This window comes from Aspergillus uvarum (assembly GCF_003184745.1).
Source record: "Aspergillus uvarum CBS 121591 unplaced genomic scaffold BO82scaffold_6, whole genome shotgun sequence".
In the NCBI taxonomy this organism is placed as follows: domain Eukaryota; kingdom Fungi; phylum Ascomycota; class Eurotiomycetes; order Eurotiales; family Aspergillaceae; genus Aspergillus; species Aspergillus uvarum.
The window spans coordinates 25,216-49,269 of NW_020291303.1; the positions used below are offsets into that span (position 1 = coordinate 25,216).

At 54.7% G+C, this 24,054-nt stretch overlaps 9 protein-coding genes across 9 annotated transcripts; 4 read left to right on the forward strand and 5 right to left on the reverse strand.

Annotated features, from left to right (window-relative positions):
* Positions 1-4: 4 nt before the first annotated feature.
* BO82DRAFT_429021 (rhomboid protease PCP1) lies at positions 5-2,152 on the reverse strand. Its single transcript, XM_025640494.1, has 5 exons — positions 1,216-2,152; positions 1,055-1,158; positions 666-999; positions 432-606; positions 5-373 (listed from the first exon to the last, which is right to left on the reverse strand). Exons 1-5 carry the CDS (start codon positions 2,054-2,056, stop codon positions 121-123), a joined length of 1,707 nt encoding a protein of 568 aa, XP_025495694.1. The 5' UTR covers positions 2,057-2,152; the 3' UTR covers positions 5-120.
* Positions 2,153-2,477: 325 nt separating this feature from the next.
* On the forward strand, positions 2,478-3,147 carry BO82DRAFT_350834 (uncharacterized protein). The gene has a single exon (XM_025634255.1). It carries the CDS (start codon positions 2,582-2,584, stop codon positions 3,017-3,019), a length of 438 nt encoding a protein of 145 aa, XP_025495695.1. The 5' UTR covers positions 2,478-2,581; the 3' UTR covers positions 3,020-3,147.
* Positions 3,148-3,509: 362 nt separating this feature from the next.
* Positions 3,510-6,750, forward strand: BO82DRAFT_398374 (putative DNA repair protein Rad4; the record flags this gene model as incomplete). Its single annotated transcript, XM_025639025.1, has 4 exons — positions 3,510-4,064; positions 4,155-4,358; positions 4,412-4,757; positions 4,817-6,750. 4 exons carry the CDS (start codon positions 3,510-3,512, stop codon positions 6,748-6,750), a joined length of 3,039 nt encoding a protein of 1,012 aa, XP_025495696.1.
* A 635-nt stretch (positions 6,751-7,385) lies between these two features.
* On the reverse strand, positions 7,386-9,266 carry BO82DRAFT_327081 (NAD(P)-dependent alcohol dehydrogenase). Its single transcript, XM_025632944.1, has 2 exons — positions 8,833-9,266; positions 7,386-8,725 (listed from the first exon to the last, which is right to left on the reverse strand). Exons 1-2 carry the CDS (start codon positions 9,003-9,005, stop codon positions 7,711-7,713), a joined length of 1,188 nt encoding a protein of 395 aa, XP_025495697.1. The 5' UTR covers positions 9,006-9,266; the 3' UTR covers positions 7,386-7,710.
* Positions 9,267-9,833: 567 nt separating this feature from the next.
* On the reverse strand, positions 9,834-10,763 carry BO82DRAFT_398376 (sucrase/ferredoxin-like domain-containing protein; the record flags this gene model as incomplete). The annotated part of the gene is made up of 2 exons (XM_025639026.1): positions 9,834-10,499; positions 10,617-10,763. 2 exons carry the CDS (start codon positions 10,761-10,763, stop codon positions 9,834-9,836), a joined length of 813 nt encoding a protein of 270 aa, XP_025495698.1.
* A 774-nt stretch (positions 10,764-11,537) lies between these two features.
* BO82DRAFT_422298 (amino acid permease) lies at positions 11,538-13,325 on the reverse strand (the record flags this gene model as incomplete). The annotated part of the gene is made up of 2 exons (XM_025640198.1): positions 13,067-13,325; positions 11,538-13,012 (listed from the first exon to the last, which is right to left on the reverse strand). The coding sequence occupies exons 1-2, from the start codon at positions 13,278-13,280 to the stop codon at positions 11,538-11,540; spliced, it is 1,689 nt and encodes a 562-aa protein (XP_025495699.1). The 5' UTR covers positions 13,281-13,325.
* Positions 13,326-14,159: 834 nt separating this feature from the next.
* Positions 14,160-16,011, forward strand: argB (ornithine carbamoyltransferase). The gene has a single exon (XM_025634256.1). It carries the CDS (start codon positions 14,613-14,615, stop codon positions 15,699-15,701), a length of 1,089 nt encoding a protein of 362 aa, XP_025495700.1. The 5' UTR covers positions 14,160-14,612; the 3' UTR covers positions 15,702-16,011.
* A 2,594-nt stretch (positions 16,012-18,605) lies between these two features.
* Positions 18,606-19,405, reverse strand: BO82DRAFT_162176 (UvrD-helicase-domain-containing protein). Its single transcript, XM_025630262.1, has one exon. It carries the CDS (start codon positions 19,207-19,209, stop codon positions 18,769-18,771), a length of 441 nt encoding a protein of 146 aa, XP_025495701.1. The 5' UTR covers positions 19,210-19,405; the 3' UTR covers positions 18,606-18,768.
* A 2,202-nt stretch (positions 19,406-21,607) lies between these two features.
* On the forward strand, positions 21,608-23,753 carry sidI (putative long-chain-fatty-acid-CoA ligase; the record flags this gene model as incomplete). Its single annotated transcript, XM_025640199.1, has 5 exons — positions 21,608-22,074; positions 22,141-22,438; positions 22,541-22,920; positions 22,988-23,317; positions 23,401-23,753. Exons 1-5 carry the CDS (start codon positions 21,669-21,671, stop codon positions 23,751-23,753), a joined length of 1,767 nt encoding a protein of 588 aa, XP_025495702.1. The 5' UTR covers positions 21,608-21,668.
* Positions 23,754-24,054: the final 301 nt, after the last annotated feature.

The following is a 24,054-nucleotide window of genomic DNA, read 5'->3' on the forward strand; positions in this document are numbered from 1 at the left end:
ACGTGAAGGGCTTTCAAGAATCGAAGTACTATATAGTATACATGTGCCTAATGGCAGCGATGGTATTTACAAGGCTCCGGTGAGCCTAGCTTGCGTGGCATGCGAGGGGGTGGCCCATCGCTAGTTGGAGAACAGCCGTTGGAACCAGCTCATTTCTTCCCGCCGCTTCTTCTCCTTCGCGTTCTTAATGCTTGCCCAGATAACTCCCGTGAGATAACCACCAATGTGCGCCCAATGGTCGAGGGCAGGGGCGCGGAAGGTCATCGCCAGACGGACGACTTCAGCAGCGACGATGGTGGAAAGGATAAACCACCCACGGGCTGATACCACGCTTTGCCATTCTTCGGGGAGGAGGTAGAAGGTGAGATTGTCGCTGCAGAGAACATGATTAGTGAGAGGGTTCGTCACGCGAACAAGAAAGAGATGCTTACTTGGCGTGGAGTATACACCAGCCTGCGACGATTCCAGAAATCGCTCCACTGGCTCCAAGAGCGGTGACAGTCCACTGGCCCAGAAGAACATGAGCCGACAGAGAAAGGAGGGATCCGACGACACCGGATGCCATGTACAAGCTCAAGAACTCGCCCCGACCGACCTCATCGTGGACTAAAGGAAAGATGAAGGTTAGTTCACCAGGATTGTGACGGGTAGGCCAAGGGACTCACGTCGTGTGCCAACAAACCAAAGCATTACCATGTTGACAGTCAAATGCAAGGGTTTCTGGTGGCTGAAGACATTACCAACAATGCTAAAAGGACGAGGATAAGCGGCAACACTGATGAAGTAGCGGTTGAGCAGTCTCCAGGATGGCGGCCATGCCCGCCATAGAACAAATATTCCGACGTTGATTCCGATGACACCCATTAAAGTGGCGGCAGCGCGAGGAGTGTCTGGCCACAGCCGATCTGCTCGCGCGGGAGGTTCATAGAACACGGCAAAGGCATAGCATAGACCCAGGGCAATCAGACTAAAGATGAGCGAAGGCACGATCCGGCGACTCTAATCGCATTGTCAACTCACATCCCATAATTCCTCACAAGGAAGATGAACGTACCGTCGTCATGTTCGTCACGTCAATGTCCGTCTCCATGGCACGAAGGTGGTGCTTCTGAACCCAGGCAAGAAGAGGGCGCTCGCGAGGATCCGCGCGCTCACGGACTATATAGCAGTCAGACCCTAGCAATCCTCTTCATAGTGTCACAAATATATCCTTACCTTCTAAAGCGGAGGTATCTTCAAACTTCTGCAGGGCAGTGTTCCGCTCCCTCATGCGCTTGTACTTCTCCTGATCCTGCGCCGCACCCTCCAACCACTCCTTGCGTTTTTGCTCGTCTTCGGCCAGAAGTCTCTCTTCATTACGCTTCCGCATCTCCTGGAAAACACTCTTTCCGGAGACGTCCTTGTTCTCGCCCAGCTCCGCTCCGTACTGGCCGCTCTGGGGCTTGTAGAGACCCAACTCCTCGGCCCGCCTAATGAGCTTCTGTTCTTCTTCCAGCTCCTCCCGCTCAATGCGGGCCATGATGGCCGCATCCTCGTCCACGGGGTAATGTTCGCGAAGGTAACCGAGGGCTGCGTCAAGACTGTGCGGGCGCACCGAGCGGCTGATGTCGACGGGGAGATCCAGGTCCAGGGTACCATTGAGTCGTCGGCCGTGGAGCACGGCGAGGACCCGGTTGCCCATGGATGGAGAGACCTTCGCACGGGCTCCGAAGATGGCATTGATGTCGGCGTGCGAGAAGGGTTCTGCGCGAGGCTTCACCCCATGGTCCACGGCAGGAGGCTTGCTGGAGCGGAGCGGAGCGGAGGTCAGGAACGAACGAGTGGGAACCGGGGAGAAAACGAGGGGGTTTCGACTGTGGCGGAGTGTAGAGGCATCACGGAGAGAGCCGAAGGAACGCGCGGAGAAGATGTTTCTGTGGCGTGAGCTCGAAGGCCGAAGGGAAGAGGTGAGATAACTGGCGAGGGGAAGCGCCTTCGGGCTGACGGAGGGGAAGAGGCTTGAGGCCCTTAGCCCCGGGCATGGAGCGCGCCATGCTATGCCCAAGACATTGCTCATAGCGAGCGACAGTAAATGGAGACCGTGCTACCACAATGCAAGTTAATGACGTGGGCTGACAATGCAACGGGCAAGTAGAAATTCCAAGGACGCTGGGATCGGTCGATTTTCTCCGGCCGCCGGAAGTTGTTCCGAATGGGAACTCTTGGGTAACGCACGCTGAATAGATGTGAGCGGACGAGGACCACAGGAAAGCGCCGGAGATGGTCGCAACAACCACCAGTCTGCTCTCCATAAAAAGGATCTTCATGACGTGATGTCTAGCTTTCTCTGATTTCCCCAAGTCTCTGTGGCTTCAACAAACAGCACCACACCTTCGCTATACAGTAACGTCAAACGCTATCGCAATATAATCACGTGGTGATAACCCACGGTATCGTCAGTCGCAACGGGGATCAGAACAGACAACCAACTGACAGCACGCAGAACAAACAAAGCACCTCTTTCCCGAGATCATCAACTCTACCTGGAATCTACCTTGCAACACCAGATCACCCCAGTGACGCAGACAACACATCTACAATCATGTCCGGCGAGTCCCTCCCGATCTCTCCGGCCGCCTTCGCCGAAGCCATCCAAGAGCTACCCCTCCCCGTCCTCTACGCCAAGGTCTCCGAGATCCGCAATTCGATCGCCCACCTGCATCGCTCGAACGCAGAGCTGCAGACCTTCATCGACGAGTCGTGTGAGAGCGATACAGAAAAGCGAGAGCTGGAGAGCTATATCACAGAGAACAAAGATGTGCTCACATCGATGATGGAAAGGGTCACGCTACTCAAAACGGAGGTCGAGAATCGCGGACAACAGTGGATCGAGCTGGACGAGGTCAAGGAGACAAACGGCGATACACATGAGGTACCTACGCCTCCAAGTCAGCCAAATTCCGCCTCGACAGGTGGAAATGCTTCCGGAGACACACCGGATGGGGGACAAGACGAGGAAGAGGAAGGTGTTTATCTGTAGGGAATTTGACCTTGCAGCTTACACCGTGGATACTTTCACTCGAAGGTGTCGAGAACTTTGTGGAGCAGGAGTTTATTAAAATGATTGATTGTCCCATAGACTTGTATACCCAGGACATAGTCATCTTCAACAGTGCTACTATCCAGTCAGGCGAAACGAAGTATGTGCTTCTGTTGCTGAATCTATAACCCCCTTAGACCAAATCTGCGACGGATACCCACAGATTATCTAGTGCTACGGTATGACTGGAGGTAAAGCTCAATCACCAAGCAGTTATCCATCACATTCGGTGCACTTCATTATCCCAAATGAAAGCACCCGAGCGGGGAGACAGCTGCCGTGCAAACACAGCAAACTCATCACGTGCTCTGGCGCCCACTGCGTCATAGGCAGGCCTCTAGATCCCATTTCGTGGATGATGTCCGCCTGATCCCCGGCGCGTCGGAGTACAGTACATATACCCCTCTGTACATACCGTCCTTGTATTTGAATGGCAGTAAATACTCCTGCTCGTCGCTCAACGCGGCGCACCCAGAGTGGTCGAAACCAGCGTCATGGGTCGACTGAAGATCAGCGCATCCCCCAAGTCTACAGGGAAATGCTGGCCGAAGCTGAGGCGCGAGAGCCTCAGCTCCTCGACGATGACCGCATCCCAAAGAGACGCAAAATGGCAGGGCGAACACATATCCCCAGTGCTCAGATAGAACTTCCAAAAGCTCCGACACCAGTTAATAATGATGAGACCACCAGCCGACAGGTTCAGACAGTATATGACTCACCCTCGTCCTCGTCCGAGGAGTCGGACATGGAATGGGAAGACATCAACTTGCAGCCTGCAGTCTCCGAAGCGCTGTCGGATGACTCGTCGATTCAAATCACCTTGGACCGACCGCAGGATCGCGAGAGACAGAAAAGAGCACTTAGACGGCAGCCGATCACGGCCGCGGAGAAGCGGTTGAGACTTGACATCCACAAAGTCCATCTTCTCTGCCTGTTACGCCATGTACAGATTCGTAATAGATGGTGCAATGATGATGAGCTTCAGGTATGTTTGAGTTCTATGATCGTTGGCATCAGTGGCAGTAGCATGCGAGAATAGCTTTTAACGACTCTCCAGCTCTAACGATCATGCTAGGGCGCACTCAAGAGAATGCTATCGAAGCAGGTGATATCGCTACTGCACCCACCCGAGAGTAAACCAGAGCATTACAGGTCTACGACGTTCATAGACGGCCTGAATCAAATCAGTGACGCATTTAGTAAACGATTCAGAGTAACAAAGCCCGGTCTCAAGCGACCACATTGGGCTCAGAACCCGGATGCTTTAAAGACAAGAGTGGTATTACTCACCTCTTTTATAATGTTAACGTACCCCAATTGACCTTGGATCAGGAAGCTATCCTCTCAAATGCCGAAGTTTTTACGTCGCTCGAAGACTTCAAGCAACAAGCGAAAACCCTGCAAGGATCTCGTGATTTCGGCGCACAACTGTTCTGTGCTTTGTTACGATCTGCAGCTGTGGAGGCCAGACTGGTGTGCTCACTGCAACCTCTGCCCTTCTCGGGCGTGACCAAGGAAATGACCTCGAACGTGTCTGCAGGCAAGACATTTATTATGGCAGCAGACAGCTCGGAGAAATCCTCGGACGATTCCACACGGACCAAGTCACGATCGGGTGTGCAGCGACTCACCCGGCCAGGGTTCAAACCATCACGTCCGTCTTCCACGCCCAGAGAAAGTAAGCCAACATCTTCCCTGACTTCTGATGGAAATGATAACGTGCTAATATCTACAAAGTACCATACTCTCGAAATCAAGAGTCGTCTTACCCGGTGTTTTGGGTGGAAGCATTCAACGAGGCAGTCAACAAATGGATCCCCATCGATCCATTAGTCACGAGATCCCTCGCGAAGCCGTCCAAATTCGAGCCTCCTGCCACCGACCCGAACAATCTTCTAAGCTACGTGGTTGCATTCGAGGATGATGCCTCCGCTCGAGATGTGACCCGCCGTTACAGCAAGGCTTTCAATGCGAAAACTCGCAAGTTCCGTGTCGAGTCCACCGCCCGCAACGCAGCATGGTGGGATCGTGCACTTCGGGTCTACGAGAAACCGTTCCTCGAAGATCGCGACCAGCTGGAGGTCAGTGAACTCACGGCCAAGACCGCCGCTGAGCCCATGCCTCGAAACATCCAGGACTTCAAGGACCACCCCGTCTACGCGCTGGAGCGCCACCTACGACGGAGCGAGGTCATTCACCCAAAGCGGGCGATCGGTCAGGTCAGCCTCGGCAAACCGGGATCCAAGAACCAGACCTTAGAGCCGGTGTACCGCCGTTCGGACGTCCAAACTGTGCGCAGTGCCGACAAATGGTACCGGCTGGGCCGCGACATCAAGACGGGCGAGCAGCCGTTGAAGCGTGTCAAGGCCCGCAAACCTCTAGCTCTAGCTAGCGGACTGCCTGAGGATGACGAGGAGCGCGATGCACCCCCGGAGACCCCTCTCTACGCGATCTTCCAGACTCAGGTCTACGTCCCGCCACCCGTGGTGGACGGGCGAGTTCCCAAGAACGTCTACGGGAATTTAGATGTCTACGTACCCAGCATGGTCCCGGCCGGTGGGATCCACATCGGCCACCCAGATGCCGCGCATGCGGCTAAACTGCTTGGGGTTGACTTTGCGGCTGCTGTGACCGGCTTTACCTTCCAGGGACGCCACGGGACTGCTGTCTATACCGGTGTGATTGTTGCGGAGGAATACCGCGAGGCGCTCCAGGCGGTCATCGACGGTCTCGAGCAAGAAAGACTGCATGACGAGCTGGAAACGCGGTCTGCAGAGGTGCTGAGAGCGTGGAAGCATCTACTTTTGAAGCTTCGCATCGCGGAGCGGGTCAAAGGCTATGCGATTGAGGGGGATGATGTCGATGAGGGTGCGGGGGTTGGACTGCGTGAGAAGGGTGATGGGCCTGTGGACGACGACATGGGAGGAGGCTTCATTCCTGAGTTGGATGGGGAGGCACAGGGAGGTGGTGGGTTCATACCTGAGCCGGACACGGAGATAGCAGAATCATCGATGGGAGGGGGAGGCTTTCTACCCGAGTCAGACATGGAGACAGCAGAACCATCGATGGAAGGTGGTGAGTTCATAGCGGAGTCAGACACAGAAACACCAGACCCCCCAATGGAAGGGGGCGGCTTCCTCCCAGAATCAACGTCACAAGGTCCCATGGACCAGGACGATGTTCCATCTACAAATCACAATGCTAGCAAACCCACTGCACCTGCAGCCCCCCAACCACAGACCGTGACCGCGGGATCCGACCCAGCTGCACATCAACCTCAAGACACATCTCCGCACCCAAGCCCAGCCAGACCACCGCGGTACTCGCTGGTCGTCGTCCCGAAGACGAAAGAAGAGCCCACCGACTCTTCGTCGTTAGATACCATCACCAGCAAAGCCTCCATGTCCATACCACACTCTGCTCAACCCGACCGACCCGATGATAGCGCACCTCCGCAAGAACCTCTCCCTTACACCGCACCGGACACCAGCAACCCGCCATCCCCGGCCGAGAACCCTCCAGCCGGCGCTCGAGACCCAGCCCAAAACCCCGCACAGTCCCCCAAATCCGAAACCTCCGATCCCTCCTCACGCAGAGATAGCGAGACATCGTTACTATCGCAGGATCCGGACGACGAGGACGCGATTCCGGAGTGGCTCATGTCGGATTAGAGGCGGTCTATCGGAATCTGGGACCGCCGCGTCTGACCTTCTGGACTGCCGAACCATAATACATCATGTTTGAAGCGCCAGAAATACGTGTAGGGATATAACGTCAACGATATGAGTACACGAATGCATGAATACTGCAACTTTGACCACACCGAGCATTTCTACCGCACAGCATTAGCAATCCAAATTGGGACTGGATGTATGGACCCTCCCCCCGGCCGGAAGATCTAGATACATCCACCGTATCTAGGTGCAGAGTAAGAGATCAGGCCTACAAATCTGACGTAGTCTATTGTCCTTCTGGATCAGATCAACAAACTCCATAGACATCCATGCGCCAGCCAGCCAGTTTCTTGATCCATGTACCATAACCGGATCCCAGCAGACGATCTCCCACCCAGTCTAGTGGGACCGTATAGATTAGTGCCTAAACCCCACGCTTGACTAGAGATCGAGTGCGCCCGCTTCCCTGCCTCGAGTCAAACACACGGTGCTGTAGACCCATGCGAGGACCCGGGGAGACTGTTCGCTTGCTTTTCGATACTTCTATAAAGCTTGAGCTGCGGAGCCAGTGGACTAGACTAGACTAGACTTTTTTGTTTCTCTGCGCCCCGAACACTAGTTTCAGTCACTTCCTCACATTCTCGAAGGGTCGACTGCGCATTGAAAATACTACGCCACAGCCTTTCGTCCGCTGCGTGCGCAAAGACAAAGGTCTATCTATAGGGATGCTCCGACGCAGCACCAACACATACCTTACACAAGACACTCTACTCTACTTTACTTCCACACCAAACGCAATCACAACAATACATAAAATCCAGATTGAATCGGTATATATATGGAATCAAGGCGACCAGTCACCTCCCTCTAGTAAACCCCCAAAAAGCAAAACCAACACAGCACACACATCCAAAACCAACACAAAGCGAATCATTTTCATTTCATTCGTAACGGCAGCTACAGCTTCTGACCAGCGGAAGCAGCGCGGACATCCTCCTCGTCACTCAAGATCTGGACCTTGATGGCGCCGGTGCGGGGGTTGGCGGCGGTCTCGAAAGCCTTCAGGGCGTCCTCGAGGGCGAAGCGGTGGGTGACGAGCTTGCGGAGGTTGATGACGCCGTTGCGGACGAGGCGGATGGCGCGGGGCCAGGTGTTGCAGTAGCGATACTGGTACTGGAGGTCGATCTCCTGGGTGCTGAGGCGCATGAAGGGGATGGTCATCTCGTTCTTGCCGACGCCGATGACGAACACCTTGCCGCCGAACTTGACGCTCCAGATCGCCGAGCACACGCTGCTCTCGACGCCGGTGCACTCGAGCGCGATGCGCGGGCGGAGGGTGGTCGGGCCGTCGATGTCGTAGGACTCGTCGGCGGCGGCGTCGTTGAAGACGCGGATCACGCCGGCGGCGTTCTCCTCGGCGGTCTTGTTGGTCTGGACTTTGTAGGTGCGCACCCCGGGCACGAGGGACTGCGCGAACTGCAGCCGGCTCGCGTCGATGTCCGTGATGACGATGGGCGTGGCGCCCGCCGCGTGCGCGCTCAGCAGCGTGATCAGCCCGATCGGGCCGGCGCCCGTGATCAGGCACGGATCCCCGAGCCGCAGCCCGCTGCGCTCGATGGCGGCCAGCGACACGCTCAGCGGTTCCAGCAGGGCCCCGTCCTCGTAGCTCATCTCGTCGCCGATCTTGTGGCACCAGATCGCCGGGTGGTTGACGTACCGCCGCAGCAGCCCGTCCACCGGCGGCGTCGACAGGAACTGCACCCGCTCGCACCCGTTGTACCGTCCCGTCAGGCAGGGCTCGCACGCGTTGCAGATGATGTTGGGCTCGATCGCCACCCGGTCCCCCGGCTTCAGCGAGGTCACGTCCGGCGCGACGGCGATGATTTGCCCCGCGGATTCATGGCCCAGGATGTGGTCGCCTGTCACGATCATGGGACCGATGCAGCCGGCGTGCCAGAAGTGGACGTCGGAGCTGGTGGGGGGGTATTGATGTTAGTGGAATTGAATGGTTGGAACGAATGTGGGAAAGGAGCTGGGAATGGGAGGGGTGCGATGGGTTAGGTAGGAGAAAAAACATACCCGCAAATGCCGGTGCTGCGGACTTGGATCGTGACCTCCCCGGGCCGCAGACTCTCGCCGCTCTTCACCTCCTCCAGCGTGGGCTTGGATTCCGCGACCCACAGGTCATGTTTGGTGTTGGTGTAGACGCCGATGTTGGGCTTCTCGAGCGTTGTGACAGTTGCGGTGGCCATGGTGCCGTGAAGACGAGGCGATTGGGGGGGTGGAGGAAGAAAGCGAAAAGGAGGGAGAGGGAAGAGGAAGCGATAGATAGGTTGCGAATGATGGCAAAGGAGCGGCGCAGGAAGCTTTAATAGTCACGCTCGGAAGGGCTTGAGCCCCTCCATGATCAGCAACTGCGCTGGACTTCAGTTCAGATGGAGAATGAAGTATGGATGGGACACAAGTTGCCACCAATAACCATTTACCCGGGGGGTTCCCCGCCCAGCGGGGTTCGTTCCGTCCGTCCCTTTACCCTTACTCTTCCTCTAAGTTACCAGGTACTCTGTCTCTGTCTATTGTGAACTATTTCAGTCACACGGACAAGCATAAAGGGATGGTTGTCTCAGCCCAATTAAGCCTGGGTGGATTGCATGCAACCTGCTCGGTTAATTCGCTGCGAATATCACCAATTGAGGGTATGGGGTGTTTTGATTACACCCATGCCGCGGTTACAACTGCAGACTGCGACCCTAGAGGCATTCTAGAAGTTGGCCACTGTGGCAGCGATGTGTGGGGTTGCTGACCCTCTGACTATGCAGTAGAGACGTGATGCCCCACCATGACAAAACGGCAATTCTCCGGTGGCACCGGGCGGATTACTTGTACTGTGCACGTTGGAGTTAATAATCCAACTATGATACATGACCCAACCAGACACCTGTCCCGCCAAGATCCAAGAGGAGATCGATTGTCCTTCTTCGTCTCTAGTCTACTGTACAAAATGCGCCAACCACAACCCTAATCGAAGAGCGCGGACACTGATCCCCCGTCTACTGATCTACCCTCAACAACACCAACCATCACAATCGCAAAATCCCACTCTCCCGATCCACCCCACCCCTGAAGTGATCCGCAAGCACCCGCCCGCCCAGGATCGTCTCCTCCACCACCCCCTGCACATGCTTGGGCTCAATGCGTCCATACCAGATCCCCTTCCCGGCCAGCGGATGCGGCACCACCGACGATGCGTCCTCCCCGACAACCGTCATCCCCGGCGGGAGATACACAATGACATTCCCGGCGTACTTGTGCCCGCCAATGTGACTGATCAGCCCGACATGCGCCCGGTCGGGGCGGTCCACCGGTGCGTCTTCCCCGTCCGCAGCGGCAAACCCTTTCTCGTGCAGCACGCGCTGGAACTCCGTCTCCAGGACGGGCGCCATCACGCCGCAGCGCATGTCGCGCCCGCCGTGCCCGCAGATGAGGATCACGGGCGAGTGCCGCAGGTCGACGGCGGCCGGGAGGGTTGACGCTAGTTCCGGGCGGCGGCTGGGGCCGCCGTGTCGCGCTTTGGTGGGGAGGAGATGTGCTTGGACGAAAGTTGAGAGGTCTGTGTTCTCCGAGGATGGTTGGGTCGGGATGGAGGGGAAGTATTTGAAGCTGGGGAAGAGGAAGGCGGAGGCTGCTGGTGACGTCTGCGACGACGGCGCGAACGAGGAATTCGTGATGAGGATGTTATGGTATGGCTGTGCGAGGCATTGTAGATGTTAGTGACTGTTCTGTGTAAAGTTGTAGCGCTGGGGTGAGCGGATTTGCTTCCGCACAACAGAGGCAGTAACTTGCGCAGGCTGGGCACCACTTACGTCGGCGAATCGCCCGCCGCGTCCGAGTAGAGCCTTCAGACCTCGCACGAGATCCCCCCAGCTGTGTTCCTGGCCATCATCTTCTATACGGCTCGTCCAGTCCCGCTGGCCGGTGCACACAAGAAGCTGCTCCGCATAGGCCGCCATCGTGCCATTGAGAGCCTGGTGGTGGTCGATCGGGGCGGGCAGATCGGGGGTGGGAGGACATGCGCAGCTGGGCTCCGGGCATGACTTGGTCACCGGGAATGGCGGGGGGATGTGAAGAGGAATACGCCCATGTCGGGTTAGTACTGTAGTCGACGTCGAGAAGAGCCGCGCGCTGGCTGCGAGCGTGGAGCTGTGCTTCTGGGGGAGTCTGGGAAATCGGCAGCTCCAGACTGCGAGATCGAGTATTTGTCGTGACCTTGCCATGTCCGCGGAGCCCGCAGAAGGGTGAGAATGCTGAATCTCTCAGAAAGGAGATCAGGTTGGGTCCAGCGAAGCGCTGTAGGACTCCTAGGTTCTGTGAGTGGGAGAAAACCTGAATCGAGTTCTCGTCGCATGGATGCCAGAAACTCGCTCGGCATATTCGGGGACCTCGGAGATAACAATCGATGATGAATAATCCGGTAATGATGGCAGACCCGCTCGCTCTTATCTTATCAGTCGATGAACCAGTCACACTCAGTATGCCATGATACAAACTACAGGGCTGAACCCAAAAAGAGATCGAAATTGAAGTCTATAGTACAGATTTAGACGAAATAATGCTAAATATGGCACATGAACGCAACCCAGCTGATAATATATACAAGAACTTGCTTCAACACAGATACCAATCGGCACAACCACACCAACATCTGCCGATGATCTAATGATGACCTCGAAGCTCACTATCTAGAGCGCACATCTATGTTTTATGATGAAATGCACAGGACAGGTCTAACCCATGATGCTGTCCCACAGTCTTCTGCCCCATCCATCCTTGGGGTTCGAGGTTTCCCAGTTGGTGAACTGCGGTCTGCCAGTGTCAAGATCCGCCTCAAGAGGACGGACAAACGAGGTGCGGTACCACGCCTTGTGTGCGATATACAAGACAACGAAGAGGACCGGGCAGATATAGGCAACCCAGAAGTCAGAAACGTTGAAGTGAGGAATCCAGGCAGTGAATCCCTGGGTGAAGGTAATAAGGAGATTGAAGAACAATCCGTACCACGCCAGATAAGGCTGACCCCAGGACTTGTAAGGCAGGGTCTCGCGGGAGATATCACGAGCAGCCATCGCCCTCATGAAGGCGATGTGGCTGGCGTTGATGGACGTCCAGCAAATGAACCCAGCCACACTGGAGATGTTGACTAGCCAGTTGAAAACTGTGGTTCCGGAGCTCGACACGTTCATGAATCCCAGAAGACCGAAGAGGGCAGTGAAAGCAACGCTGACATAAGGCACACCACGCTGCGTGACCCAGCCAAAGCAGGAGGGCGCGAAACCTTCCTGAGCCAATCCAAGGAGAACACGGCTACCACTGTACACATTGGAGTTGGCGGCAGAGAGAACGACCGTCAGAAGGACCGCATTGATCAGACTGGGAAGAACCTTGACACCGGCCAGGTTGGCGGCAATAACCATAGGCGAGGCGGACGCGTTGCCGGAATCGCTAGCAAGGTTGGGGTTATCGTAAGGCACCAACAATCCGATGAAGAAAATGGTCAAGACGAAGAAGATAAGAATGCGGATAAAGGTCTTGCGAATAGCGGAGGGAACAGTCTTCTGGGGGTTCTCGGTCTCACCAGCAGCAACACCGACAAGCTCGGTACCCTGGTAAGAGAAACCAGCCTGAATGAGCACCGCCCAGAAACCGACGAACTTTCCAACCGACAAATCGGAAGTGATTAAGTAGGGTGCAAAGGCGCCGGGGCTGTGCCAATACTTAAAGCCCAAGTAACCCTGTCTGCCGACTCCGGCATCAATGCAGATAGCGAAGATCATGAAACCCAACACAGTCAACACCTTGGTCAGCGAGAACCAGAACTCCAACTCGCCGTAAAAGCCGACGGGAAGGAAATTGATCGCTGAGATAACAACCCAGAAAACTCCGATAAAAATAGCGACGGACAGGTTCTCATCCCAATATTTGACGATCATACCGGTAGCAGTCAGTTCAACGGCGTAGGTCGACGCCCAGTTGAACCAATAAATCCAACCCATTGCGAAACCCAAGCTCGGATCGACGAGGCGCGCGGCGTAAGAGGTGAAGGCACCGGGAACGGGGATATAGGTTGCCATCTCTCCCAGGGAGCACATGACGGAGTACACGATCGAACCGACGAAGGCGTATGCGATAAGGGCACCAGCCGGACCAGCCTCTGCCAGCGCTGTTCCACTGCTAATGAACAGACCAGTTCCAATAGTTCCTCCTACTCACCAATCAGTTCCGTAACAAGCCTGTAAGAGGGGACGGGAAAACACACCGATAGCGATCATCTGCAGATGGCGGTTCTTCAAGTTGCGCTTCAGCTTGCCCTCGTCCTCGTGATCACTCTCGATATCCTTTCCATTTTCCTGTGCCGATCCGAAGCGGCGTCGCGACCGCAGCCCGCTGTTGCTGTCGGAGGAATTGGGGTCATCGACAACACTCTCGACGCCCAGCTTATTCGCGGGCGCGATGTTGTCCTGTTCGCCCATGTTGGCGGAGGATCGAAAGACAGGTCCGGAGAGCAGAAATGCTACCGTACTGGAGTAGGTAGCGTGCCAACGACTTCGACCAGAGAGCTTGGGTTGCAGGAAGTGTGCGGCGTCACAGTCACAGTCACAGTCACAGACGAGAGGCAAACGTCAGAAAGACGGGGGAGGTAGCTGGGTTAAGTGACAAATGTGGCTCTAGGCAGAGTTTTCTCCATTTTTCATTATCAACCAAAATCTGGGATGGGTGCTGCTGCCACTCGGAACCAGCGCGCATCTTGCAGCCATTGGATCGGCTTTTCGTCATGTTCCATCGGTGGGAAAGGCGGGAAAGGGAAAAAAACGAGAGAATTTGCCCCACTCCCTGGGCGGGCTGGAGCTCGCTATTATGTAAAGCTCTGGGCGAGGGGGGCGACTGTCAGTTTCAGTTTCGTATGGATGGAAGTGATATTTAGAGAGATAGGAAGTGAATCCTCGATTGGCGTGATTCTTTACTCACAAACACAGCCCTCAATGGTTGAAGTAGAATTTAAGCTCGAATCAAGCATGGTGTTCGTGACGAGTTCATACAGACCGAATGCTTATCGATTGGGATCACGTGGGTCAGGCTCGAGTTTGACCGTTCGAGAAAACATCACGTGGTTGACACTCCCCGGCGGAAATCCGGTGGCGCTGTTCCGACCGGCGCTAGAAGCCTGGATGGAATCAGACGAACCTTCCACTTTTTGGTAGGCAGGCCGTATGTAGCCGTAGGCACTTTGGCAGGTGCACTTGGCATTTGTCTGTCTTGTCAAGGTGGCATCGCAAATGCGGGTCCATCAGGCACCGGGAAAATTGGTACATTAGGGCCACTCCCTCGCCCTGAGTTCAGGGCGTTGCTGTGTGCTTCTTCCATAAGAATGGCGAATTGCCCACTCAATCGACTGGCAGGATGGCCCGTAAGAAATTTGGGGAGCGCAATGTGTGACTTTGGCCCTACGGCACTGGGATTTCACTTCTTCGATACACTCGGATGAATCTCGCTATGGATGGGCCTTCTGGGAAACCTGGACTGTCGAGATAAAAATCCCAGGCCAGTTTTTCTTAGCCGAATGGAATCACCATCACCAATGGATATGAGTCAGGGCAATCGTTATCAGTTTGCCTCCCCGGACTGCAAACAAAGCAAACAAAGCAAACACAGCAAACCGACGAGTCACCGCCGGAGTCGCTGCTCGCATCACGTGACAGCATGTGCATCACTTGAGTCATACACCGCCATCGGCAGTCGAGTCATATAGCCAGTCTGGAGACTTGCTACAGCTCAATTCCCACCCCAACACAGCTCCATCAATCATGCCCGGCGCCTTTCGAATGACCGCTGCGCGGTGCAGCTCGGCCACCCGCCAGCTCCTGCAGCAACATGCCTCGCAAACGCTCCCGCCGACCTCCCCCTTCGCGCCGCGCCATCTGCTCTCGATCGCCGACCTGACGCCGACCGAGTTCGCGACGCTGGTGCGCAACGCCTCGGCCCACAAGCGCGCCATCAAATCCGGCGCGATCCCGCAGAACCTGCTGGGCGCGCTGACGGGCCAGACGGTGGCGATGATGTTCAGCAAGCGGAGCACGCGGACGCGGATCTCCACCGAGGGCGCGGTGGTGCAGATGGGCGGCCACCCGATGTTCCTGGGGAAGGACGACATCCAGCTCGGGGTCAACGAGTCGCTGTACGACACCGCGGTCGTGGTCTCGTCGATGGTCTCGTGCATCGTCGCACGCGTGGGCCCGCACGCCGACGTCGCCGGCCTCGCCCAGCACTCCTCCGTCCCCGTCATCAACGCCCTCTGCGACTCCTTCCACCCGCTGCAGGCCATCGCCGACTTCCAGACCCTGCACGAGACCTTCACCCCGAAGGCGCACCACCTCTCCAGCCTCGGCTTGGAAGGCCTTAAGATCGCCTGGATCGGCGACGCCAACAACGTCCTCTTCGACATGGCCATCAGCGCCGCCAAGATGGGCGTCGACCTCGCCGTCGCCACCCCCAAGGGCTACGAGATCCCCGCCCCGATGCTGGCGCTCATCCAGCAGGCCGGCCAGGGCGTCCAAAACCCGGGCAAGCTGATCCAGACGAATGTCCCCGAAGAGGCGGTCAAGGGCGCCGACGTGCTGGTCACAGATACCTGGGTGTCGATGGGCCAGGAGGCCGAGGCCCGCAAGCGCCTCCAGGACTTCGCCGGCTTCCAGATCACCCCCGAGCTGGCCAAGCGCGGCGGCGCCAACGAGGGCTGGAAGTTCATGCACTGCTTGCCCCGTCACCCCGAGGAGGTCAGCGATGAGGTCTTCTACAGCAAACGCTCGCTTGTTTTCCCCGAGGCTGAGAACCGCCTGTGGGCGGCCATCTCCGCCCTGGAAGGGTTCGTCGTGAACAAGGGCAAGATCGAGTAAGAACGGGTTTGATTGTGTACTCTTAAAAAAAAGCTCTTGATTTTTGTTTTGATGAGCGTGTATAAGCACTTGGATCCGGTGGGTTATCTTGTACCGGAAGGGGGTTATTGTCTAAGCACTATTCCAATGAACTGCATGGAACTCATTCGGTGACCGATGATGAGTCCTGAGGCTATTCGATTTTACTCAAGGTGCATGTGTGCCTCTGCACAGTAGTGGGACTAGTCTGTCTCTCGTTCGGTAGATCCGAGTACCAAAGCATCCATCAATTAATAGAGATGTGCATTGTAGGCTTGAGATTGCCTCACATTCTGGCCTCCATTTTATGTTTAACAACATTGGTATATCATTCCTCCAACCTGGGAGTACATGCTAACTATATAGAAGCTAATTACTCGTCGATGCTCGATCAACGCGCTCATACGAAGCCATACCTAGAGCGGTTGACCCGATACGCCCAATCCTTCAGTGGACTATGTCCCAGCCCCAATCGGCCGCGGCTCACCGGCCTTGACCTTCCCTCTGCATACGGGCCTGCCACCCGTCCACATTACTCCAACGGATCCCCAGTGTCCTTCGCATCGTCGTTGGCGGTTGGTTCTGGACCATTGACATCGTGGTCGTGTGGAACGTGCTCACCGGCCGAGATGGGTGGTCTGTATTCGAAGAATATGTATTCATACTGCCAGCTGACGTCGGCTGAACAGGACTTGCGGGGCTGTTCTGGCCTAGAGACTTGGGCATCCGAGAGAGGTCCGTGGGCTCGGCCAGCCACGTGTATACATTCGGGTTTGACGGTTCGAGGGCCGGTCGCGGTGGTTGTAGCCGCTGCACTTGCGGTCGAAGCATGGTGTATGGTTTCGGAATCGAGCCTTTCGCCACGGGATTCATCGGTCTCGTCTGAAAGGGAGGTACAGAAGGCCTCCCTGACACTGAGAGGGACTTGGCACTAACTTCGACCTCCGTTTTAGTAGCGGGCGAGGAGCAGAGTCCTAGGAACCCGGAAAGTGTCTTCTGGGAAGCGTCGGGTTTACGACCGGGACCACTGCTAATCGCCTTTCTTTTGGCGCCGGGTTTTGCGGTGGCTGTATCCTCAACCTTGGGATTGTTCACCGCGATGTAGTCTCGTGCTGACGAGAATCCTAGAGATGGAGTAGGAAGCCATGTGTCAGTGTCAGCAGTTTGAAGTTTGTCAAACCGCTTTCTCTTCGCATACAGCCCCTCGGCCATTGCTCTCCGGTCACCATATTGAAGCGAAGGGTCAAGTTGCTCGTATCCTTCCTTCGTCCACTGGTCATCAAACAATGAAGTAAGTGTGCTTTGGGCCTCTTGTATTGCTACTTCCTCTGGTTTAGGTCGATGCAGGATGTCTGCAATCCCGTGAACGACATCGTCGCTGAAGACAGGCCCGAGTAATCGGAATCTGTTGCCGACTACTTCCTCCGGCAGGAAATTGGACAGTTTGGTCATCTCTCCCCCCTGCGACTGTTCGAGGGGCTGACTCAAGTAGAGCAGCGCTTGTGCTCGGGTCATTGCTACATATAGCAGCCTTCGTTCTTCGTCGGAGTCCTCGGCGCGTGAGTGAGGGATGCTGCCATTGTACACAGCGGGAACAAAGACGACGGGCCATTCGAGTCCCTTGGCCGCATGGATGGTAGAAATCGTGACTTTCTCGTTTGAGGCATACCCTTCCGAGCCTTCCTCCTGCGGTGTGACCTCGCTGGACAGCGCCACATTCGCGAGAAACCGAGACAATGCTTCTTCCCCGGGGTGAGCCTGTTGCTGCTCGAGGCCCTCTATCACGGGCAGACTTTCGGTTTCGGTATTCTGGCCGTCCGAGCCAGACGTATCGTCGGCCTGGGTCAGCAGCTCCTCCACATTAGCCCACCGGCTTTCTTCATTCGATCCGTGCAAGGTTTTGAGGTATTCTCGAAAATTTAGCTTCTTAATCACGTGGTCAAGGAGGATCCGTGGCGATGAACTATCGGGGGTGTCACTGAGCTTCTTCCGGGCAGATTCGATGATTCCAACGAATGTGCAAAGGCCTTGATTCGTAATCTTTGAAAGTGTGCAGTCTGCTGACCGGTGGCCTTGCGCTACACCCTTGACATGATCCCAGAGCGGCAATCTCGCTTTCTCGGCGCCGACGGTGAGCGCCTTGATTGTCTCTTCTCCAATTCTTCTCGAGGGGGTATTGATGACACGGGTAAGGGCTTCGCTGTTTTGCGGATGGCTGATGACCCGGAGGTAGTCCAGAAGCAGCTTGATTTCGACTCGATCAAAGAATTTAGAGCCTCCAACCATCCGGTATGGAATTCCATTCTTCCCCATTGCCGACTCAATACGTCGAGAAAGAGCCGCCGTTCTGAGCAACACGGCAAAGTCGGAGTAGTTGAGGAGCTTGCCTGTCGTCCCAACACAACGCTTAATCTCGAGCACGATCCATCGCGCCTCGGCTTCAGCATCTACCAGTTTCCGCAGCACAGGCATGGTTCCCACGCTATGTGTTGGCTGCAGCCTCTTCGCTGGTCTGGAGGTGTCTTGCTCGATGACATCCTGTGCCGAATTCAAGATAGACCCAGACGACCGATAGTTGTTTTCCAGCAAGACCACAGATGTATCACGATATAGTTTCTGCATGCGTGCCAAATTCTTGATCTCTGCAGATCGGAACCCATAAATGCTTTGATCCGGGTCGCCGACGATGGTGATGCGCTTGTTCTGGGATGCGAAGAGATTCATGAGCTCATACTGAATGAGGTTGGTGTCCTGGAATTCGTCTACCAAGACGGCCTGGATGTTCGAAACACATTTCGGATGCTGTCTCAGGAGGTCGGCGCATCGCACAAGCAGGTCGTCATAGTCCAGCAGATTCGACTCCGCCAGGTGCCTTTCATACTCGCGGTAGACCTGGACGAAGTCCCATTGCTCTGTGGTCTTGTTCTTTGTCTGTATCCTTTCTGCGACCTCATCTGGGCCGACACCCTGAGCTTTTTGGCGAGAGATTCGTCCTCTAGCGGCCCCCGGCTCTATACTGACGCGCAGCCGCTTGATGATTTTCTGCCAATTATCCCAGGTCAATATAACTCCACCATGGAGACGGTCGCGCGGAGTTCAACAAGAAAGAGGCTTGACCCACTTTGATGATAGACGTACTGTCACCGGAGTCGGCGATCCCGAAGCCTTTCTTCAGCCCGATTAAGTGGCCGTAGATCACTAGATACCGCCGGCAGATCGAATGGAAGGTTCCCAGGAGCAGTCTCTTCTGTAAATCCTCGCCAATCAACTTGGTCAGCCTCTCTCGCATCTCCCGGCTGGCCTTAATAGTGAATGTACAACAGATGACATCTTGAGGGCGGTAATTATGATGCGCCAGAAGGTACGCGACGCGCGCCGTCAGCGTCTTTGTCTTGCCCGAACCCGGGGGCGCCAGGACCTGCAAAATAGACGCCGGGGATGTCACAGCACTGGACTGGGAGGAATTGAGACCATCGAGGATACAGTCCATTGCTGATCACCCATCAGTTGCTGTATCATGGGTATTGATTGAAGTGTGGTGAGGTAGATGTTGTTTTCTGGTGACGCAAAGAAGACGCGTCATCATGTGACCCATGCAGCTGGAAGTTATCATCACGTGAATCAATCCTCTCCAACATGATGTTTTTTGTTGTGTGACCTCATCAAACCACTCTTGAATATTGTCAGAGATGATCAGATTATATCAGAATAGTGTTTCTTCGCCTGAAGGTGTTTGATTTAACTTAAGATGTGCGATTCTGCTTCCAACTGTTGCGGGTTCCTGTGGCCTCTTGGCAGGTTTATATTTATGTTTTGCAGCTTCCGAGGGTGTTCTTTTCCTGATTCAACAAGGCTTCACCAGGGCTTCACTGTACTCTCACTGAAAGGCCTGTATCAAGCTTAGTGCTGCGAATAACCACAAGCCATGTTCAGGCCAGCTAAATATAGTACTTTAAATCGTACAAACTCGTCTGCTTTGCAGGATCACTTGGTTAATCAGATTAGATCATCAGATTAGATCTTCCACAGACTGTGCCCAGCACAAAAAGAAAGACTGCCTAATACATTGCCTGATCTTGCCGAGTTCCAGTGTTCATTCGAGCTGAAACGCCCCGTTGGGTTTCCCATTATTATCCTTGACTAATGATAATCACGCTTGCCAAGTTCTTCAGCCCAATAGCCGCCGAGAGCGATTACTTACTTCGTCTAGCCCAAGCGGGTATCGCATTGACAGCAGGAACCAAGGCAAGCTTCGTATTCAACCATCTCGCCTATGCAGGGAGACATTTTGAGCAACCTGCTGTTATAAACAGTGTACAGCTTTTACAATCTTCTGGTACTTGTCTTGATGGGATGGATCGAACTTATCTTTTGCTCCCCACACACCAGAAGCTCTTTTCCTTTAGAAGCAGATTCCAGAAGGACGCTTAAGTCTTAATATTAGAGATATCTTCGTCTCTTGTAGAATTCATTATTCAGAAAGACAATTCCCTCTTTGTCTTAGTTCAGATTGTCACAGTACAGTGGAAACATCCTAAGTCCACAACCTTACATGACTCGAACTATCCTGAACAGCCGTAATCCAGGTTTACTGTACAGTACCTTTAGCCGAGGCAGCACAGATACATGAGCAGTCCCGAGCGTTCCGAGCGCGAGGCCTACTTCTCGAGACATACATTTACCAGTTGACCTGTCAAGCTTGAGTCAGATTGATAATTCCGAGAATCCTACCAGGGTCGCAGATTCCAGTCGGCAAGGTAACCAAGATAGGCAAAATCGGGTGTTGCCGTCTATCATCCTAGTATAAAATCCTTGCATATATGGGTTTGACGAGGATGAGAGACTTCTCCTCTGGCCTACAGTTGCAACAGTTTGATCCACGTTTTGTTCTGCATGATGGCCCGTGCGGTTGCATTGCATATGAGACAGCCATGCCTACATCTCGGGATACAATGGCATTCTTGTAAGTGGTAACTGTAACAGACTTGTATTGGCAATCATAGTACTTGTTCTGTTTGAAATACTGTTGAATCAACACCATACATGGGTTATCTTGTCAACTTACAACGAGCTCTAATGAAGTTACATCAAGTTCAATCAATGAGCAACGCCTGCAGGCATGAAATATATGCCGATGTGACTTGATACGCTGCACAGTGAGCCATTGGAGTAATAGACAGTACTACGTACACAACCAAGCCTCTGCTTGTGCTGTAAGCAGACTTGCAAGGGTGCTCTAGCAATGGGATTTAGGTGCTCGGAGTATGGAGTATCCCGCACAATACACATAACGTACCATACATTGCTGAATTACTGTCATGACGTGACCATCTTTCTAATGTATTAACTGTTATCTGATCCGGTAAGTTACATACCAGGGGCTTGATACGGCAAGTGTCGAGGAGGGGTAAACCTTGGAAGCCATGGCCCAGCCGGGAGGGGTACTTGAATCTGTTTTTTTTTTTTTTATTGACTTCTCCCCTTCATCAGTCAGCCTCCTGCTATCTCCGACAACATTCCGATCCTTCTTCTAGGCACTTCGGGCAAGAATGTCAGAGGTGGAGTCAGGCCAGGTTCTGGGTCTTCCCGGGTTGCCTTTCTTCTTGCAAACCGACCGCACCTCTGCAGAAATCAGTCCGACGACCGATGTGGGGATGTTACTGGGTTTAATATCATCTCGGTCCAATGGTGGACTGGCCACTCCAGTCCGCAGCCAAGAATCGCGCGAGTCCAACGATCCATTCCGACGAGACCTTCACGCCGCCCCATTGGAGTGATAATGCAGAGTGGATTCCGCGACCGGTTTGAGACAATGACAATGATGAAATCGAAGCCCCTCTCTTCTCCCCCGGGCTTGACCGGGTAGATTTTTTCTAATCTGATAAGATCCCAGGACCCCCGGCGGCTGGCCCTGTCCGTCAGTTTTCTCATCCACCACTTTCCGTCACAATGGCTACTGTACGGCGTCTTCAGCAGACTTTGTCTCACTTCCAGTCCCCTCGGACGACCCAGCAGCTCTCAATTGTGCAGGGTCCCACAGAGCCGGCTTTGCTCGATATCACTTTGGGTGAACTGCTGACGCTGCAGAGCCTTCACTATGGCGACTACGAATGCTTGGTCTTTCCCTGGACTGGAGCTCGCTGGACGTATACCAACCTGAACGATGAGGCCGACCGGCTGGCTCGGGGCCTGTTGGCGATGGGAATCCAGAAGGGCGACCGTATCGGTATCATGGCAGGCAACTGCGAGCAGTACATCGCAGTCTTCTTCGCCGCCGCGCGTGTGGGAGCCATCCTGGTGGTGTTGAACAATACATACACTCCTTCCGAGCTTTACTATGCTCTCGACCATACAGGTTCGTTGCACTGCTTACTCGATTGATGGAGCCTCAATGGCTGACTTAAGCGCTTTCTTTCTTCAGACGTTCGTGTGTTGTTTATGACCCCTCGCATTGGCCGTCACTCTCTGGAAGAGGTTTTGGAGAAGATGGGTCCCAAGCCAAAGCAAGCCGGCAACTCTGTCGCATTGGAGGAGATTGTCATTCTGCGGGGAGAGTACCAGAACTTCAGCACTTACAAGGACGTGATTCACCGCGGGTCGTCGCTCCCCAGCTCTGCCTTACCGAACCGCGAAATGGAATTAAGCCCCGCCGATGTCTGCAATCTCCAGTTCACCAGTGGCTCAACAGGCAACCCCAAGGCTGCCATGCTAACGCATCAGTAAGTATCCATAGCTTGATGGAGATGATACAAAGACAAGCACATCTACCTACTTCAGGTGTGTTGGCGAACACCTTGACTGACCGGAGCTGCGTCTAATAGCAACCTTGTCAACAACTCGCGCTTCATCGGCGACCGCATGGACCTGACCTCCTTCGACGTCCTCTGCTGCCCCCCGCCTCTGTTCCACTGCTTCGGCCTGGTGCTGGGCATGCTGGCGGTTGTAACACATGGATCAAAGATCGTCTTCCCCAGCGAAACCTTCGACCCCCAGGCGGTTCTCCACGCCATCTCCGACGAGAAGTGCACCGCCTTGCACGGCGTCCCCACGATGTTCGAGGCGATTCTGGCACTCCCCAAGCCCGCCAATTTCGACACCCGCAACCTCCGCACTGGAATCATCGCCGGAGCACCCGTGCCTCGGCCCCTGATGAAGCGACTCTTCGAGGAACTGAACATGACTCAATACACCAGCAGCTACGGTAAGCGATCACGCTATGGACAACACCCAATTAGACGAGTTGCTAATACGTCTTTTATCTTGAACAGGTCTCACCGAAGCGTCTCCCACATGTTTCAACGCGCTCACCACGGATACCATCGAGACCCGACTGAAGACAGTAGGAAAGGTCATGCCGCACGCGCGGGCCAAGATCATCGACGCCGAAGGCAACATCGTCCCTGTCGGCCAGCGCGGGGAGCTCTGCATCGCTGGGTACCAGTTGACCAAGGGCTACTGGAACAACCCCGACAAGACGGCAGAGACTCTAACCACAGACGCGGAGGGCACTGTCTGGTTGAATACGGGCGACGAGGCCATCTTCACGCCGGAAGGTTACTGCACGATCACCGGTCGCTTCAAGGACATCATCATTCGCGGTACGTGGCTCACCCTCCTTCCTTCAGACTCGTGCCCAGCTCCCAAATAACAAACGACTAACGGATTCATGTTGTGTGAACAGGCGGAGAGAACATCTACCCCCTCGAGATCGAAGAGCGCCTCGCCGCTCACCCGGCCATCGAGCTCGCCTCCGTCATCGGCGTCCCCGACCAGAAGTACGGCGAGGTGGTGGGCGCGTTCATCGCGATCGCCGCCGGCCACGAGGGCACGCGGCCGTCGGTCGACGAGCTGCGTAACTGGACCCGCGAGACGCTGGGGTGGCACAAGGCTCCGCAGCATGTGTTTGTGTTCGGCGAGGAGGGCATCGACCGCACGGTCCCCGTCACGGGGAGCGGCAAGGTGCGCAAGGTCGACTTGCGCAAGGTCGCTGCTCAGGTGTTGGAGCAGCGGGGACAAGCTGTAGCTACGGCTTGATTTTCTTTTTGGTTTACTTGGTTTAGAATGTGATAATACCCATTTTTTGTGTTTATGGAATGAGGGCAATAGGATAAAGCATCGTCTAGTTGATTATTGGCGATGCTACACAGCGCAAGCTTGAAGAGCATCAAGAAAGTAAAAGAATGGTTCAAAACAGACATCGTCATCATCATCATCATCATCGAGCGCACCCCAAAGAAAAAAAAAATCTAACCTCGGAACGGAACCAAAACGGATAAGATGTGGTGTCACCGACTGGGATTCCCCATCTGATCTGATTAGATGATATGATCATCTA

Excerpts from the sequence above, each read along its gene's own strand:
- BO82DRAFT_162176 (XM_025630262.1), bottom strand. The coding sequence starts at position 19,209 with ATGGACTGTATCCTCGATGGTCTCAATTCCTCCCAGTCCAGTGCTGTG.
- argB (XM_025634256.1), top strand. The coding sequence starts at position 14,613 with ATGCCCGGCGCCTTTCGAATGACCGCTGCGCGGTGCAGCTCGGCCACC.
- BO82DRAFT_350834 (XM_025634255.1), top strand. The coding sequence starts at position 2,582 with ATGTCCGGCGAGTCCCTCCCGATCTCTCCGGCCGCCTTCGCCGAAGCC.
- BO82DRAFT_327081 (XM_025632944.1), bottom strand. The coding sequence starts at position 9,005 with ATGGCCACCGCAACTGTCACAACGCTCGAGAAGCCCAACATCGGCGTC. Across the intron at positions 8,726-8,832 it reads CGCAGCACCGGCATTTGCGG|CTCCGACGTCCACTTCTGGC; the intron begins GTATGTTTTTTC and ends CCCCCCCACCAG.
- BO82DRAFT_429021 (XM_025640494.1), bottom strand. The coding sequence starts at position 2,056 with ATGAGCAATGTCTTGGGCATAGCATGGCGCGCTCCATGCCCGGGGCTA. Across the intron at positions 1,000-1,054 it reads ACGTGACGAACATGACGACG|AGTCGCCGGATCGTGCCTTC; the intron begins GTACGTTCATCT and ends CAATGCGATTAG. Across the intron at positions 374-431 it reads TGGTGTATACTCCACGCCAA|CGACAATCTCACCTTCTACC; the intron begins GTAAGCATCTCT and ends TGTTCTCTGCAG.